The sequence below is a fragment of the Pecten maximus genome, chromosome 3, assembly GCF_902652985.1.
Source record: "Pecten maximus chromosome 3, xPecMax1.1, whole genome shotgun sequence".
NCBI classification, from domain to species: Eukaryota; Metazoa; Mollusca; class Bivalvia; order Pectinida; family Pectinidae; genus Pecten; species Pecten maximus.
This window is the reverse complement of record NC_047017.1, coordinates 44,577,505-44,592,869: the sequence shown is the minus strand read 5'-3', so window position 1 is coordinate 44,592,869 and position 15,365 is coordinate 44,577,505. Positions and strand designations below refer to the sequence as shown.

Sequence of the window (15,365 nt, the reverse complement as noted above, 5' to 3'; positions counted from 1 at the left end):
TATTTTACCATTTCAGCATTGTCGACGGTGCCGAAAACAAAATGCATGCAGGAAAGGGAAGAGGCCCAAGCTATAGCGAGAAAACCAACCCTTGGTATCTTTATACCGGAATGTAAACAGGATGGTTCATATACCGAGATTCAATGCCATGCCGCCACCGGATACTGCTGGTGTGTGACAAATGACGGCAAACCTATAGCGGGTACATCAATAAGCGGCAAAAGCGCACCATGTAAACGTAAGTCACTAGCAGGTGTGATAATAAGTATGCTGCTGTTTTGTTTACTGCTTTACCTTATTTAAGGTTACGATGATCTTCCACCCATCAAAAAATACTAGCGTATCTTGTTTTGTAAGTACAAATGGTGTCTTTTTTTGCATTCACGAATACTTACTGGATTCTTTAACAGTGAAGTTGGCTATTTGTACTCTTTACAAACGTTTCGTTCCTTTATTTGCTTATTCTTATGATATTATACTGTTTATTAACTTAATTATTAAAATAATCATTTGAATTGATAGAATTGGCTTATCTCAGCAATGTTTTCTTGTTTTCGCAAAAGCATTGAGTTTTCTTCTCATGTTAAGATTGCGAGAAAGAAAGTCATAGCGCAGAAATGCATATAAGGAAATTATACAGTTGAGTGCATAAATTAACCTCAGAACCTTGGCAAAATTCTTTGATCCTCGGCTCTGACCTCAATCATAAGCATTTAGGTATAATTTCCCTAACCATTCTGTACCCATCTCACCCCACCCCACCCCGCTTACTTACATATGATTGACAATAAAGTGCTGCTATTTATCACCATCAACTACTCATTTTATATACAACATGTGTTATATCATTTATTGTGACGTCACAAAGAAATATTGACAACGTCACAAGTGACAAATGATATCACTGGTAATGTCTTATTAATTTTCCCTTCCTACGTTTATTAATAGAGAGCCTCAAAATATTTCTCCCTTGAAACGTGAATCCTGTTTTACAGTAACTTCGTTGTAAAGATTGCTCTGTTGGATCTGTAAATGCATATAGCATTGTTTATAAGTAATCTCTACTGCACCCAACATAATCATGATGGAACCTTATATGTATAACCGAAAGTAACACACAACAAACTAATAAACATAACATTGCATCATATATTCCCGTCCACCCCCCTCCGATGATAAAACATTCAACCATTTACCTATCGTACGATATCATTTTAAACACGGCAGTCGGATTCCTATCTCATCAAACAAGAAGAGCTACATGCTGGGAATATATATTGATATCGGTTCGGAACCACTCACAAATGAGTTTTTAATGTTGATTTTATATGTAAAGACGTAGATTACAGCCTACTAAACATACCAAATATTTACCCAATGGCTGAGACGAACACACACTTATATCTTCTCTACTTCGAAACTGTGATAAACCAGATGTCAATTTCATCATATATCGCCTCGTCAATCATAGATGACGTAATACAGTATTATAAATGAATCAATTACCGACATATAGCAAGGAGATAAAAGTTATTACATCGCGCGTGCTGAGAGCGTGCTCGGTTCCATTAACTTTAAGAACTCAGTAAATTGCGAATCTGGAATTTAAAACAAACAAAAAAGAAAGAAGAAAAATGTGTTTTCGAACAAACTATTGTATTCTAAGTTGGTATGTGATGATTTTTTCTGTATCTTGAAAAATATTTAATTGTTATTTCCTTTTCGATTAATTATTACAATAAACATTCAGAGTGAAAACAATTCTTATACAGAGTTTATACTCCAGTGTTATTTTATGAACATTGAAAGTATAACCTATGACATCACTCTTCATTAGGAAAGAGAAGACGACCACAGAAATCAGAGAAACATAAGCGCCGAACAGATAGAAGACGAACATCCACACGGCGAAAGAAAAGAGGTAAAATAGCAAATAGCAAGTCAATTAAGATAGGATATTTTTATGGAACAATCGCCATATTACACACCTTTAAATATTTAATTTCGTAATAAGAAAGTTTTTTTCATTAGAAAAAAAAGAACTATGGCTATTGTGTTACTGTGGCAACACGCAGTTACAGACAATTAGGATAATTTAGGACCTTTGTTTAGGTTACATCTTTTGAGGTGATAGCACTGATGTAGTACTGGGTGACACTATGCCTACCTTTCCGTTGAGACTCCGATACAGTTTTTGCTAAGTGTTATATATGATATACAAGGCTTGTTTCCGTTTGAGCAGATTCTGTTACAGTGCTGTCAGTGTGTTGTAACGTAACCCCTATAAACACCTGTAATAAGGTGCAGGTTTTTGTATACGCTACAGATATTTACCTTTTTGTTTTCATCTCATGGCGTTTTAAATAAACTTACACTACCTTAGATGTTGACAACTGACAAATATCACCGTTACATTGTTACTAGTGCCATGTTTGACGAAAAGAACATGATTTTCGACAAGCATGATTTTTAAATCAATCCAAGAAATGTATACTTTATTTTGTTGTTTCTATTTGGTGAGATTGTTGACTCCAAGAACGGGAGAAATTTTTAATTTCCTTTGCTACTCTGTTTCAATCGTTTTTTAATTAAGCAAATTATATGTTTTGATCAAACGCAACATTCAGATAAGATACTGGCTTATATTTCATTGCATTTATACACTATAACAAAAAGAGTCTTTGTTTATTTGGTTTGATTTTGTTTGTTTGTTGTTTGTTTGTTTGCTTGTTTTTGTTTGTTTTGTTTTTGTTTTGTTGGGGGTTTTTTGGGGGGGGGGGGGGGTTGAGTTCTATATATATACACATATAATTACACTTGAAGTTTGAAGCTTCTTTACACATATTTCTACAGATTTGGAGATACAAAATCATTATCGTTTCTGAAAATCTATGAGGCCATACTACCTTAACTAATAGCTACCAGCACACCTATCTGATATCAACAAACTACAATCTCTTATCCTAACGATATATCAGTTCATCATGTAACGTCAAATAACGTAAACTACTATCGCATTCTGTTAATGTTTCACGAAGTGTGAAAAGAACAGTAATGCTACGGACGACAAAATATATTTAATAACAGCGGATGTCATGTCAAACTAGACAATCTGGGGGGGAGGGGGAACCTGATTGTCATGTCAAACTAGACAATCTGGGGGGGAACCTGATTGTCATGTCAAACTAGACAATCTGGAGGGGGGGGACCTGATTGTCATGTCAAACTAGACAATCTGGGGGGGACCTGATTGTCATGTCAAACTAGACAATTGGGGGGGGGGGGGGGGGACCTTATTGTCATGTCAAACTAGACAATCTTGGGGGGGGGGGGACATGATTGTCATGTCAAACTAGACAATCTGGGGGGAAAACCTGATCATCATGTGAAATCAGACAAACTGGAAACAAGCCCGATTGTCATGTGAAATCAGACAAGATGAAAACAATCCTGGTTGTCATGTGATATCGGACAAACTGAAACAAAGGCAGATTGTCATGTAAAATCAGGAAATCCTGATTGCGTGATTTCTCATAATAGTGGAATTTATATTAGTCTCAGGTTTGAAGTATAATTAGATAATTTATTATTTTTAAAATATGAATGTAAAAAATATAACTGGTAAGAATTGTATTTCAAAACTAAATATATACATTCTTTTTTTTTTTTTTTTCTTCTTCTTTTTTTGAGCAGCCTGTAAGTCTACAGATAGAATACAATTCAACCAGAATTTAGTGGCTGCCTTTACGCAAGAATACCAGCGGTTCACACAACCAGGTAAGTACTTACCATGTACTAATAATACCATACGTTCTGTGTTTTGTTTTAAGAAAACGCTTGCCTGAAAGATGCTGTGGAGGCTTGCCAGTTAAAATACTAAAGGCACTGCCCAGCCTTGTCATTTAGAATACTAAAGACACTACCCAGTCTTGTCAGTTAAAATACTAAATATACTGCCAAGCCTTGTCAGTGAAAATACTAAAGACAATGCCCAGCCTTGTCAGTTAAAATACTAAAGATACTGTCCCGCCTTGTCAGTTAGAATACTAAAGATACTGTCTAGCCTTGTCAGTTAGAATGCTAAATACATTGTATACTGCCCAGCCTTGTCAATTAAAATACGAAAGATACCGCCCAACCTTGTCAGTGAAAATACTAAAGACAATGCCCAGCCTTGTCAGTTAAAATACTAAAGATACTGTCCAGCATTGTCAGTTAGAATGCTAAAAAATACTTTCCAGCTTGTCAGTTAAAATACTAAAGACATTGCGAAGCCTTGTCAGTGAAAATACTAAAGATACTACCCAGCCTTGTCAGTTAAAATACTTAAGATACTGCCCAGCCTTGTCAGTTAAAACACTTAAGATACTTCCCAGCCTTGTCAGTGAAAATACTAAAGACAATGCCCAGCCTTGTCAGTTAAAATACTAAAGATACTGTCCAGCCTTGTCAGTTAAAATACTAAAGATACTGTCCAGCCTTGTCAGTTAGAATGCTAAAAATACTGTCCAGCCTTGTCAGTTAGAATGCTAAAAATACTTTCCAGCTTGTCAGTTAAAATACTAAAGACACTGCGAAGCCTTGTCAGTTAAAACACTTCAGCCTAGTCAGTTAAAATATCAAAGTTGCTACATCTCCGACAAAGAGCAATAATGGCCGATTGGAATCTAGAATATGCTTTTGTATATCTTTATACAATACCCAATGTTACATTCTATTCACTATTTACCCCCCCCCCCCCCCCCCCCCCCCCCCCCCCCCCCCCCCCCCTCCCCCCATACGTTTGAGTTTTCTTATATTTGGGATAATAAGATATTATTTCTGTACTGTGTGTGTCATTTCATGCATTTTTGTGATAAGCGGTGTTTATTCCGTTGACGATATAGCATATTTTTGGTATTTAATGGTAATCAAGGTAGTAAATATGAATTTCAGTGACACTGTAAAACAATCATGTTTCATGATGAATAATGTATAGTTATAACATTTTAGGAAGCTTACCGGGAAATCCATTACTGGGTTCAACGGAAAAACGTGTAGTGGATTGGAAATTCTCCCAACTAGACAAAAACAACGACAACAAACTCAGACGACGGGAGGTTCGATCCCTAAAACGAATGGTTAAGAAAGTTATAAAACCTCGTGCATGTGCAAGAAACTTTGCAAAATATTGTGATCTGGACCAAAATAAGCGAATAGAGCGGAAGGAGTGGTCTAGTTGTCTTGGCGTCGATATCAAAAGTAAGTGATATGTTCCAAAGGTACTTCAAACAGTTTTCGATTACTACAATTTAAGTTTGGAATACTTTGAGTTTGTAATTCATATGTTTTGATCCACGTTAAGGTCAAATGATATTTACAATGTTTTAAATTTTTCAGTGTTTACATTTTATTTGTTTCAGCCTGTGAGTTTTAATTTATGTTGGACTTCTTGACATTGAATCTGTCCAACATATTTTAAAATACACACCCAAAAGTCTTATCCAGTCCATACATATTCTGCCTTTACAAACTGCTGATAAGACCCTCACATCATTCAGCTTTAACCTATATTTATCAATTGGAAGCTTACACGACACATACATTAACCATATCACCCATCAATGTATTCCTTGGAAGCTTACACGACACATACTTTAACCATATCACCCATCAAAGCTAGATCTATCCAAACTTGCTTTTTAAAATGTCTATAACGGGATGTTTCTGGTCATAATTTCTTGAGAATTATGCTTAGGTTTGGTTTGCAGCTAGATTTGTTTTAAAGGAGGAAAATATTATACACTATATATGTATCTGGGTTTGTCCCATCTCTACACGTTCATCTTGCTTAGGTAACCAAAGTGTCACGGAAATAGCGAAACACGGAGACACCAGTAAGTTCTTCTTTGTCAACCAATCAGCTTTGTAAGTTATGACAAAAGCCAATCAGCTTCAAATGTCTCTACTATCCTAAACCAATAAGCTTTCTACATTACGTCATGAGCCAATCAGCTTCAAATGTCTCTACTATCCTAAACCAATCAGCTTTCTACGTTACGGCAGGAGCCAAACAGCTTTAAGAGTATCTACTGTCCTAAACCAACCAGCTTGCTTTTTTGGAGCTTTAGATATGTGAATATGCCAATCATATTAGCATAAGGATAGAGATACCGGGTTTTCAATTCTTAAAACTGCGTTACTCCTGTGATTATTTTGTATAATTAATTCTGGTCAAAGTGCTCTACATAAGTTAACACATTGATTTTACAATCAATTGCTTTATTGAAAATTGCAAGTCACTACATTATTGGAGCTATGCTATCGCTTGTAGTACTATCCACGCTAGTTTAAATCGTACTGTTCTTTACAGCTTGCAACTGCCCCTCTATCCCTGTTGGTCAACATAGCCTACCTCTTATACCACGCAGAATATGCATATTCCAACGATTCTGTAATCATATATAGCAACTTTGTACATGGCATCCCTCGTTGGACAAATATATTATCCATCAAATTGGTTATTTTTAATTTTGCGAAGAAATGACGGATTTTACATTTCTTGGAATATTCAGGTTATCATTATTTTGATCTCTCCAAACCTGTATTTGAAAGTGAAATTGTTTATATAGCTTAATATTTCAGATATACTTTTGAATGGGATAGTTGGACTATTATTTTGTCGTTAAGTATAATTACACAATTATTTCTCGCTTTGTGTTTGCAGATTTCCGTAAAAGTAAGATACTCATACTTTCTCCCTTTAATATTCTATAATGATGGGAGCACTTTGGAACACAAAATATTTGTTATTTAAAATTAAATTGAACTTTTCTTGTATATATATTAGTATTTTCATCAGCATATTTCACCAAGTAATCACGATGAAGTTACCTCATTGTCTACTTCCTCCAACATTGCACTTCCGCTATGTATTTACAATTATGTTTGGTCATGGACAGCATTTCTTTTCCTCGCACATGGACTGGATCAGACTTCTAAATGAATCACATGTGTCTTATGTCTACAATGGAAACACATCACATTTATCTAAAATATGTGTCAACCAATCGTCAGAAAGAGAAAACAATGCTTATCAAAATGCTGGTTCATCCATGCATTTCTAGTTTTAATATACCATTTTTAATGGTAGTTTATCATTTAAAACAAAAAAGTGATAGATTATGCTTATTGTCAAAGATCCATTATTCCTACTTTCATTGAATGTGTCCTTAAGTTCTTACGAACATAGTTGTAATTTTTTTTAAAAGATGATATTTTCCATTGTTAGACTAGAATGAAAGAATGTGTGCTTCTAATGCGTAATTATTTTAATCAATGCATCCACACGTCATTGTGCTGTAGCATAATTTCCTGTTATGTGCTGTGCGTTTTATCTACTTTATTACCTCATATTATTTATATATTTTTGATATGTCGTTATTTGTTTTATTGGGGTATACTGTATATAATATGCACAATATTTACAGAAAATGATGTTTTAGCAGAATGATATGTGATTTTGTTTGCGTTGAACAAAATAAATTACAGTGTTTAATCTCTGTATATTATATTTCTATTTTCCGCTGTTAACATTTTCTCTGAGCGTGTTACTAGCCTAAGCAAAATTTGACATAATGAAAACAAAAAAAAGCAAAACACAATCATAGCACGATTTAGCAGGTGGCATATATCAGACAAGATGGAGTAAATCTAACAAAAGAAACAGCCCAATAAATTGCATTTAATTTGGATTTTTTTCAATCAAAAGCGTTCAAAATTCGAAATAATTTTCTGTACGAAAATCGTAAGATTTACATAAATTATGTTGACGCTGTACATCTGCTAGATTGTAAATTAGAGTTGCGAATTTCACTCCATTTATAGAGTTCCGAATCGCTTGGTTTGCGGTTGCACTTCCTCCGGCTTGTAACGCTTTTTGCAGTCTTCTTCACTTAAGTCCCAGAGCCATTCCATCAAATTCCAAAATCCTCTGACATGATATACAATTTGTATGTCATGCAAATTTATTCCAAATTTGTTTTGCTTAAAAACGATTTTGATTAAAATTATTCAATAATTATAGAAAATGTCTAAATGTGTGATAATTGTTTTACATTGTCATACATTTTCCCACAGAATTTGTTATTGCTATATTTTCCAAAAGAAAATCTTTTGCCAAGTAAATAAAACATGTTATTTAACAAATGGACACATTTGGGTTGACATCCTAAAGACAGATTTAGACAATGTTTTATGGGACCATGTTCTGCTTTTATCTTTTCTCTTTTTGGAGGGACGAGAAAGGTGGCAAACATTTGCGAGTGTAACAGAAGTGTGAAAGGGAATGAAACTTTTAAATGATGATGATTCAGTGAATGCAATACGTTTGAACGGAGACTGAAATAATTGAATGAGTTGAATCTGTTGAATCTGTGAGAGAAAGAGGTGAGTGTAAACTTAGAATCTGTGGGTGTCAGTCAGTACGACAATAGTGTGGATGTGTGTGAGATTCTGACCTGAATCGTCTCTCCTTCTGTCCGTCTGGACGTTACTAACACTAACAGGCCGCAGGCCGGGTCAAGTGCAATACAACCCTAGCAATAGGAACAGGGTATTTACACCCAGTTCATAATAGTTTCTTTTCGTGTGTTTCTATCTCTGAACTCAGAAGAAGATCAGTCTCCTCAGATGACGCCAGAGCCCCCTGTCGCCGAAGGTATATATCACTTTTCATTATTTATACCATCATATTCTGCATATCTGACCAATCAGATGTACCATGGTACAGTCTTCTGTTCTCGATATAGTCTATCACAGCTGTTACTGACAATATCACGTGATAAAGTATACTCTCTAGATGATGATTACCTATTTCTGACCGACAACGTCACGTGGTGTATTATTCTACTCTTGTAGTCGGCCGTAAGTAATTTACCGACTATTTGTCACGTTGGTACAGAAACTATATATGCTAGTATATGTCTTACCACGTGGTACAAAGTTTATATTATCAATACTGAATAGTCTCTGCAGGTTGACCATAATTATTGTATCTGTTGTACACGTCGCATAATGGTATGAGGCAACATAGTCTGTGATATTTCCCCTTATTGAATCCTGATTGACTCTTAGCGCAACCTAATTAAACCTGGACTTATAATTTCCGCTCCCCTACGATACACTACAATACAAGATCTAACAATACCCCGTAAAAGGTCATCTTAGCATGACTGTTGATCTCAACCAATCAGCGCGCCGCCTGTAAAATTGTCGGCGTGGTTTCATTTTTCGGAAGTATACATACTTACCATACGTGTCCGAGGTGTTCCAATGGTCGAAAGGAACATTACACAATATGGCTTCGCTAACTCCGGCATCACCGAGAACCCCTCAATGTATAGTTTAACATGTGTGTACTGCCTGTGTGGTTTTCCTTAATCTAACGAGAGATAGACAGTTAAGGCAACAGCGTCGTGAAAAAAATATTTAGTTTGAAAGATTTGAACGTGTACGTTGGCGATTTTCTTAATCCAGTGGGCAACATAATTCGTTTTGTCGACGAGACATTTTATAATCGTTTTCTGTTCGTGTAACGTCCAGAAGATTAGCAACATTTTATTATGACCGTGGCTATTAAGAAAGTTCACAAATAATGTTTGTGAAATTTTGAGTATTATAAATCAAGCACTGTGTGGTCAATACTAAACAGACGCAACCGAAGTCTCGTATACAACTTTTTTTTCATTGGTTGACTAATACCGTTATTTGCCAGTTTCCATTGGCTCATATTTGAAGCTCAAATGTCATGCTGAGATGACCTTCTGCGGGTTGTTGTTAGATCTTGTATTGCAGTGTATCGTAGGAGAGCGGACATTACAAGTCTAGTTTTAATTAGAAACAAGGAAATAAACCAGTGACAGAGCGATAGTGACGCCATGCCAATGTGCCTACAACACGACATTTTAGTACAAATACGTTATCATTAGACTTACATGTTCTTTATATGTTAATATGACGTTCACCTCTCTACACAAACAGACAAAGGGTCACGTGATACAGTAGACTATGCTAGATATAACGATATATTTGGAATCGGAACCGGTCATTGTGTTTTATTTATCAATTTCAAGTATCTTTACTTGAAAAGCTGTACAGACGTGTATTATCTAAAATGTTCCTCTGTGTCAAATTTTCGTGAAAACTCGAATTACCATTTGTAACTTTTTGCCTAATCAGACAAACTTGGAAAATCATGAAAATTTCCGTTCGCTAGGGTGTACCTATTTGTTCCACGTGTACAGTATAACGCCAGAGTCTTAAACAAGTACAAATGTATTAATCAAAATTTTGATATCTCAAATGAATGTTAACTTTGGACACTGGTAATTTGTAATACAAACAGCTTTTGCTAGAATATGTCAGTGAAATAAATGAAACTTATTTTTAATCAAAATTTTAAGCACAGTTTGCAAATATGTGTTTATATTTTCGGAAAATTATATGGAATAGTTTATCGGTGACAAAATATGCTATGTATATGCTTTTAATTTTAGGCAAGAAAATCCTACTTGGACTACAACAGCGACTGATGATAGTACCATTTTAGCTTTCTATATATATTTGATTATATTTTGTTTATATATATGCCCCTACAAATGAAATATGAGACCCTTGATTTTTATGTTCTCGTGGATTGGTAGTCGATGATCGACTCTTTAATTGAACTTGACATGACTCACGTAACTAAATCTCCTATGTGAAAACTTAGTTCTATTATATGGAGTTAAATACTAATGAAAAATATCTAGACTCCTTGATACATTTATGATAAAGACTACAAAGGATTTCGATTTCAGAATAGGCAATGCCACAAAGTGCACCAGCCTTCAGTAACTATGAAACCGGAAATTCTCATGTCAAGCCAGAGATCTAAACATATATAGAGAGATGTACTAATCACTAAATCCCTTCAGATAGCATCTAATGATGAATCTGTCACTAGTTTCACATTTCTCACAAGCAGAGTGTTTCCCTTTGCTAAATTGATATAAACCTGTAAATACGTACTGAACAGCCTAGTTTAATAGCGTGAGTCGTATGACGAGTTCAATCAAAAAGTTCGATTAGACACCACATTATCATATTCATATTACATAAGTCATTTCATTCACGTGTGTTTGTGTGTTTTAACACCTGCTCAGTAGTAGATTAGTGAGAAACGTTTTCACCTATTTCCATACATACTCGCTATGATTTATCTATGACGCCTCACTACGGGTATATATTTATCTAGTCCGTTTTCCCTCTTGTATTGTACAGAGCCTGAAATTATAGTAGACTTCCCTCCGCGAGCTAACCGATGGTCTTCATCAGGGCTTAACCCCCGTCGTACCAATACCCCAGCGCCACCTATTGACAAGGAAGACAGTAAGATGTTCATCATTGTTATTTTTAATATGTCCTAAATTGGATACGGGAACTTAAATGAAATATTTTCAGGAATACAATCAGATATTTCAAGTAATCAAATACGTTTCCTTTGCTTATTTTTGGCTAATTTGTATTGATTTACTAAGAGTATCGTTTGTATGATTAGATTTAAAGGAAATTATCTGAAGAATTATAACGAAACAACGAAAGTTACATGACATGTGTTTGCCGTTAAACTATGACCATTAAATAATAGTGGGCGTCACCTTGGATTTTGAACAGAGCTTAATCATCAAAATCATCTTTAGACTCAATATCACCAAACAGTTTGTACATAAATATGTATGTTTAATTTTAATGTCCTATTCTGACAAAATGTTAAAACGAACCTACAGTATGGTACCAAAGTCTTTAGTGAAAATAGTACTCCAATCACGTGTTGGATACAATTTTGATGTGCCTTTGATAAGAAATAAAACTCGATGTGCGAAGAAAGATTCATCATAACGTTAATCTCCCAGCAAGCACGCTGTCATAAAGACATTTATAGATAAATATTATTTCGTTGACAATGTCATGTCGCATAAAGATATATCGTATTTTGGCAGTATTCCATCAAATTATGGTATTACTTCAGTACATTTTAGTACTATTGTGTACACATTTGGTACTACTGTGTTCATATTTGGTACTATTTCGTCAAATTTTGAAAATGTAAAGTATCGACCTAGTACTATTAAAAATGGTAGTACTATTAAAAACATTTTGGTAATATTAGATACATTTTGATAGAATTAGATACATTTCGGTACTACAGTGTATAAAAAAATCGGTACTATTAAATACATTTAATGCTATTACATACATTTTAGCGTTATTAAATACATTTTGGTACTGTTAAATACATTTAGGTACTATTAAATATATTTTAGTGTTATCAAACACTTTTGGATACTATTAAATACATGCAGGTTTTATGAAATAATTTAGGTACTGTTAAATACATTCAGGTACTTTTAAATACATTTCAGTGTTATTAAATTCCTTTGGGTACTGCTAAAATCATTTGGGTACTATTTATTGAATATATTTTGGTACTATATGAAACAAAAGATCTGTCTTAATAATTCCATATCAATAAGTATGTACAAACCTGAATAATACTGGTGATATTTTGGCTCATTGTGGAATCACCATAGTTTTGCTTGATGTTGCTTTCGTCTCAATTGTGTGAACATGCCAGTGACACCCATTAGAAAGGTGAAGGGCTTTCTGACAGAGCTTTTTGACAACTATTCCGAAGGCAATCACATTCAACTTAGCTAAGAGAGTGTTGCTTTGCTTCATTTAAAAATCATTTGAGGGATTTCGCTTTCCATTGACATCTGATTAAAGTTATAACACATTTTCCTTATAAGGTTATGTTTATAATTAGTAAGCTATGAAAAATTGTGTTGCATGTTATAGAACCAAATTATGGTATATGGTATGACCTATCCTTTCAGATACGAGGAGTTGTGTTGATGAGCAGACTGCGGCTGCGCGACAGCATGAACAAGACCCGGATGGAGGAACTTTCATCCCCGCTTGTACTGAAGAAGGGAAGTGGAATCGAGCTCAATGCCACAAATCGTCCCAGTTCTGTTGGTGTGTTGACGAGAATACCGGCTCCCCTATTCCTGGAACATCAACTCACAAGATACAACCTAACTGTGATATGGACTCCGAGAGAGAGATGAAAGGTAGTTGATAATATTTTTCAGTCAAAATGATTGCTGAATTCAAAATGCAATGTTAAATCGATGTTTCGATGAAAAAACCTGGATAACAAATTATGCTTTAACAGCCGATCTGCCTATAGAAACACACATTTCAGTCATGCTAATCAGTGTAGTATAAGTTTATATATTAGAACATACAATCTTAACTTTTAAATCAGATACAAAGTAGGGATAACGGCTGCTAAATATACAATAGTTTATATATGTATTTCCAGATATATCAGCATAAACCGGTGTTTAATTAATTAGCTTTGTGGTTTCTTGGTGTGCATCGTTTATTTAATCGCTGTAGTTAGTCGGGGATTTTCATCCATCTCAGTAAATGAAGGTTTGATATGAATACAAATGAGAACAAAATGGGGAAACGGGAAATATCATATATTTGTCTCCAAACAGTATGTCCGTCCTTTGCTTTCCGTTTATATATTTGTGTGGTGATGATATTTTTTTCTGATGTAGTTATATCGTCTTAGGACCGGATGTTGTGACATTCATTTGATATTCTAGGAATTCATTTAAGAAACCACAGTTCATATATTCACAGGCTGTCCACTGCCAAAGAAGCGAAGGTTTCTGAACTTCCTGCTAGAACAGCTAGCACAGGAAATGGATATTTATGTGTATAATGGTACCGACTCAAGGTAATGTAGTATACAATTAATGTGTTAGTCCATCAAAAGACAACAAGATTATACCACGTGATAATAAAGTCATAATGACTTTCCGAACATTCTTTCACCTTTGACCCCGTGTAACATTATCTTGTTTACTGCTATGTGTTTCATTGTTTTGTTAGGGCTCCTATTTATTGTTGATATCTATTGTTGTACACCCTTCTAACTGATGGTCGAGAAAGCGAAGAACGAACATAAACATATTTACCTTAAGACAATTACACAATACAATACAACCTTAGCTTCATCAACGTCCCTTAACTTTAAGAAATTCCTTAAACTTCAATAGACAAGCAATATTGGATATAAGGAAAACCACCTTATTTAAGGAAATACCCTTAAATTCGGTCAGACTTTCCAATGGACAATTTTAAGTAACAAAATTTCCAGAGATTATGGAATATTGATGACACTCTGACCAGTTTTGCAGAAGGATCATAAACGTCTCACATTTCTTCAGCGATACCTACTATGTTCAGTCAGGGTGAGGTTAAATAAAGACAGGTTTTCTGTCAGGGTGAGGTTAAATAAAGACAGGTTTTCTGTCAGGGTGAGGTTAAATAAAGACAGGTTTTCTGTCAGGGTGAGGTTAAATAAAGACAGGTTTTCTGTCAATGTGAGGTTAAATAAAGACAGGTTTTCTGTCAGGGTGAGGTTAAATAAAGACAGGTTGTCTGTCAGGGTGAGGTTAAATAAAGACAGGTTGTCTGTCAGGGTGAGGTTAAATAAAGACAGGTTGTCTGTCAGGGTGAGGTTAAATAAAGGTTTTCTGTCAGGGTGAGGTTAAATAAAGACAGGTTTTCTGTTAGGGTGAGGTTAAATAAAGGCAGGTTTTCTGTCAGGGTGAGGTTAAATAAAGACAGGTTTTCTGTCAGGGTGAGGTTAAATAAAGACAGGTTTTCTGTCAGGGTGAGGTTAAATAAAGACAGGTTTTCTGTCAGGGTGAGGTTAAATAAAGACAGGTTTTCTGTCAGGGTGAGGTTAAATAAAGACAGGTTTTCTGTCAGGGTGAGGTTAAATAAAGACAGGTTGTCTGTCAGGGTGAGGTTAAATAAAGACAGGTTGTCTGTCAGGGTGAGGTTAAATAAAGACAGGTTGTCTGTCAGGGTGAGGTTAAATAAAGGTTTTCTGTCAGGGTGAGGTTAAATAAAGACAGGTTTTCTGTTAGGGTGAGGTTAAATAAAGGCAGGTTTTCTGTCAGGGTGAGGTTAAATAAAGACAGGTTTTCTGTCAGGGTGAGGTTAAATAAAGACAGGTTTTCTGTCAGGGTGAGGTTAAATAAAGACAGGTTTTCTGTCAGGGTGAGGTTCAATAAAGACAGGTTGTCTGTCAGGGTGAGGTTAAATAAAGACAGGTTGTCTGTCAGGGTGAGGTTAAATAAAGACAGGTTGTCTGTCAGGGTGAGGTTAAATAAAGACAGGTTGTCTGTCAGGGTGAGGTTAAATAAAGACAGGTTTTCTGTCAGGGTGAGGTTAAATAAAGGTTTTCTGTCAGGGTG

The 15,365-nt window shown here is 35.1% G+C and overlaps 1 protein-coding gene across 8 annotated transcripts in view; it reads left to right on the top strand.

Moving 5' to 3' along the window:
- LOC117324321 (SPARC-related modular calcium-binding protein 2-like) overlaps window positions 1–15,365 on the top strand; it is a 96,070-nt gene that overhangs the window by 66,871 nt on the left and 13,834 nt on the right. The window contains exons 3-12 of one of the 8 annotated variants that reach the window (XM_033880107.1): window positions 17–238; window positions 1,838–1,921; window positions 3,694–3,777; window positions 4,993–5,241; window positions 5,835–5,876; window positions 6,707–6,718; window positions 8,618–8,698; window positions 11,302–11,409; window positions 12,918–13,154; window positions 13,738–13,834. In XM_033880107.1, the coding sequence (XP_033735998.1) occupies window positions 17–238; window positions 1,838–1,921; window positions 3,694–3,777; window positions 4,993–5,241; window positions 5,835–5,876; window positions 6,707–6,718; window positions 8,618–8,698; window positions 11,302–11,409; window positions 12,918–13,154; window positions 13,738–13,834 (1,216 nt within the window). Of the gene's footprint in view, window positions 1–16; window positions 239–1,837; window positions 1,922–3,693; window positions 3,778–4,992; window positions 5,242–5,834; window positions 5,877–6,706; window positions 6,719–8,617; window positions 8,699–11,301; window positions 11,410–12,917; window positions 13,155–13,722; window positions 13,835–15,365 lie in introns of all 8 variants that reach the window. The other 7 variants (XM_033880105.1, XM_033880109.1, XM_033880106.1 and 4 more) reach the window with 7 other exon arrangements.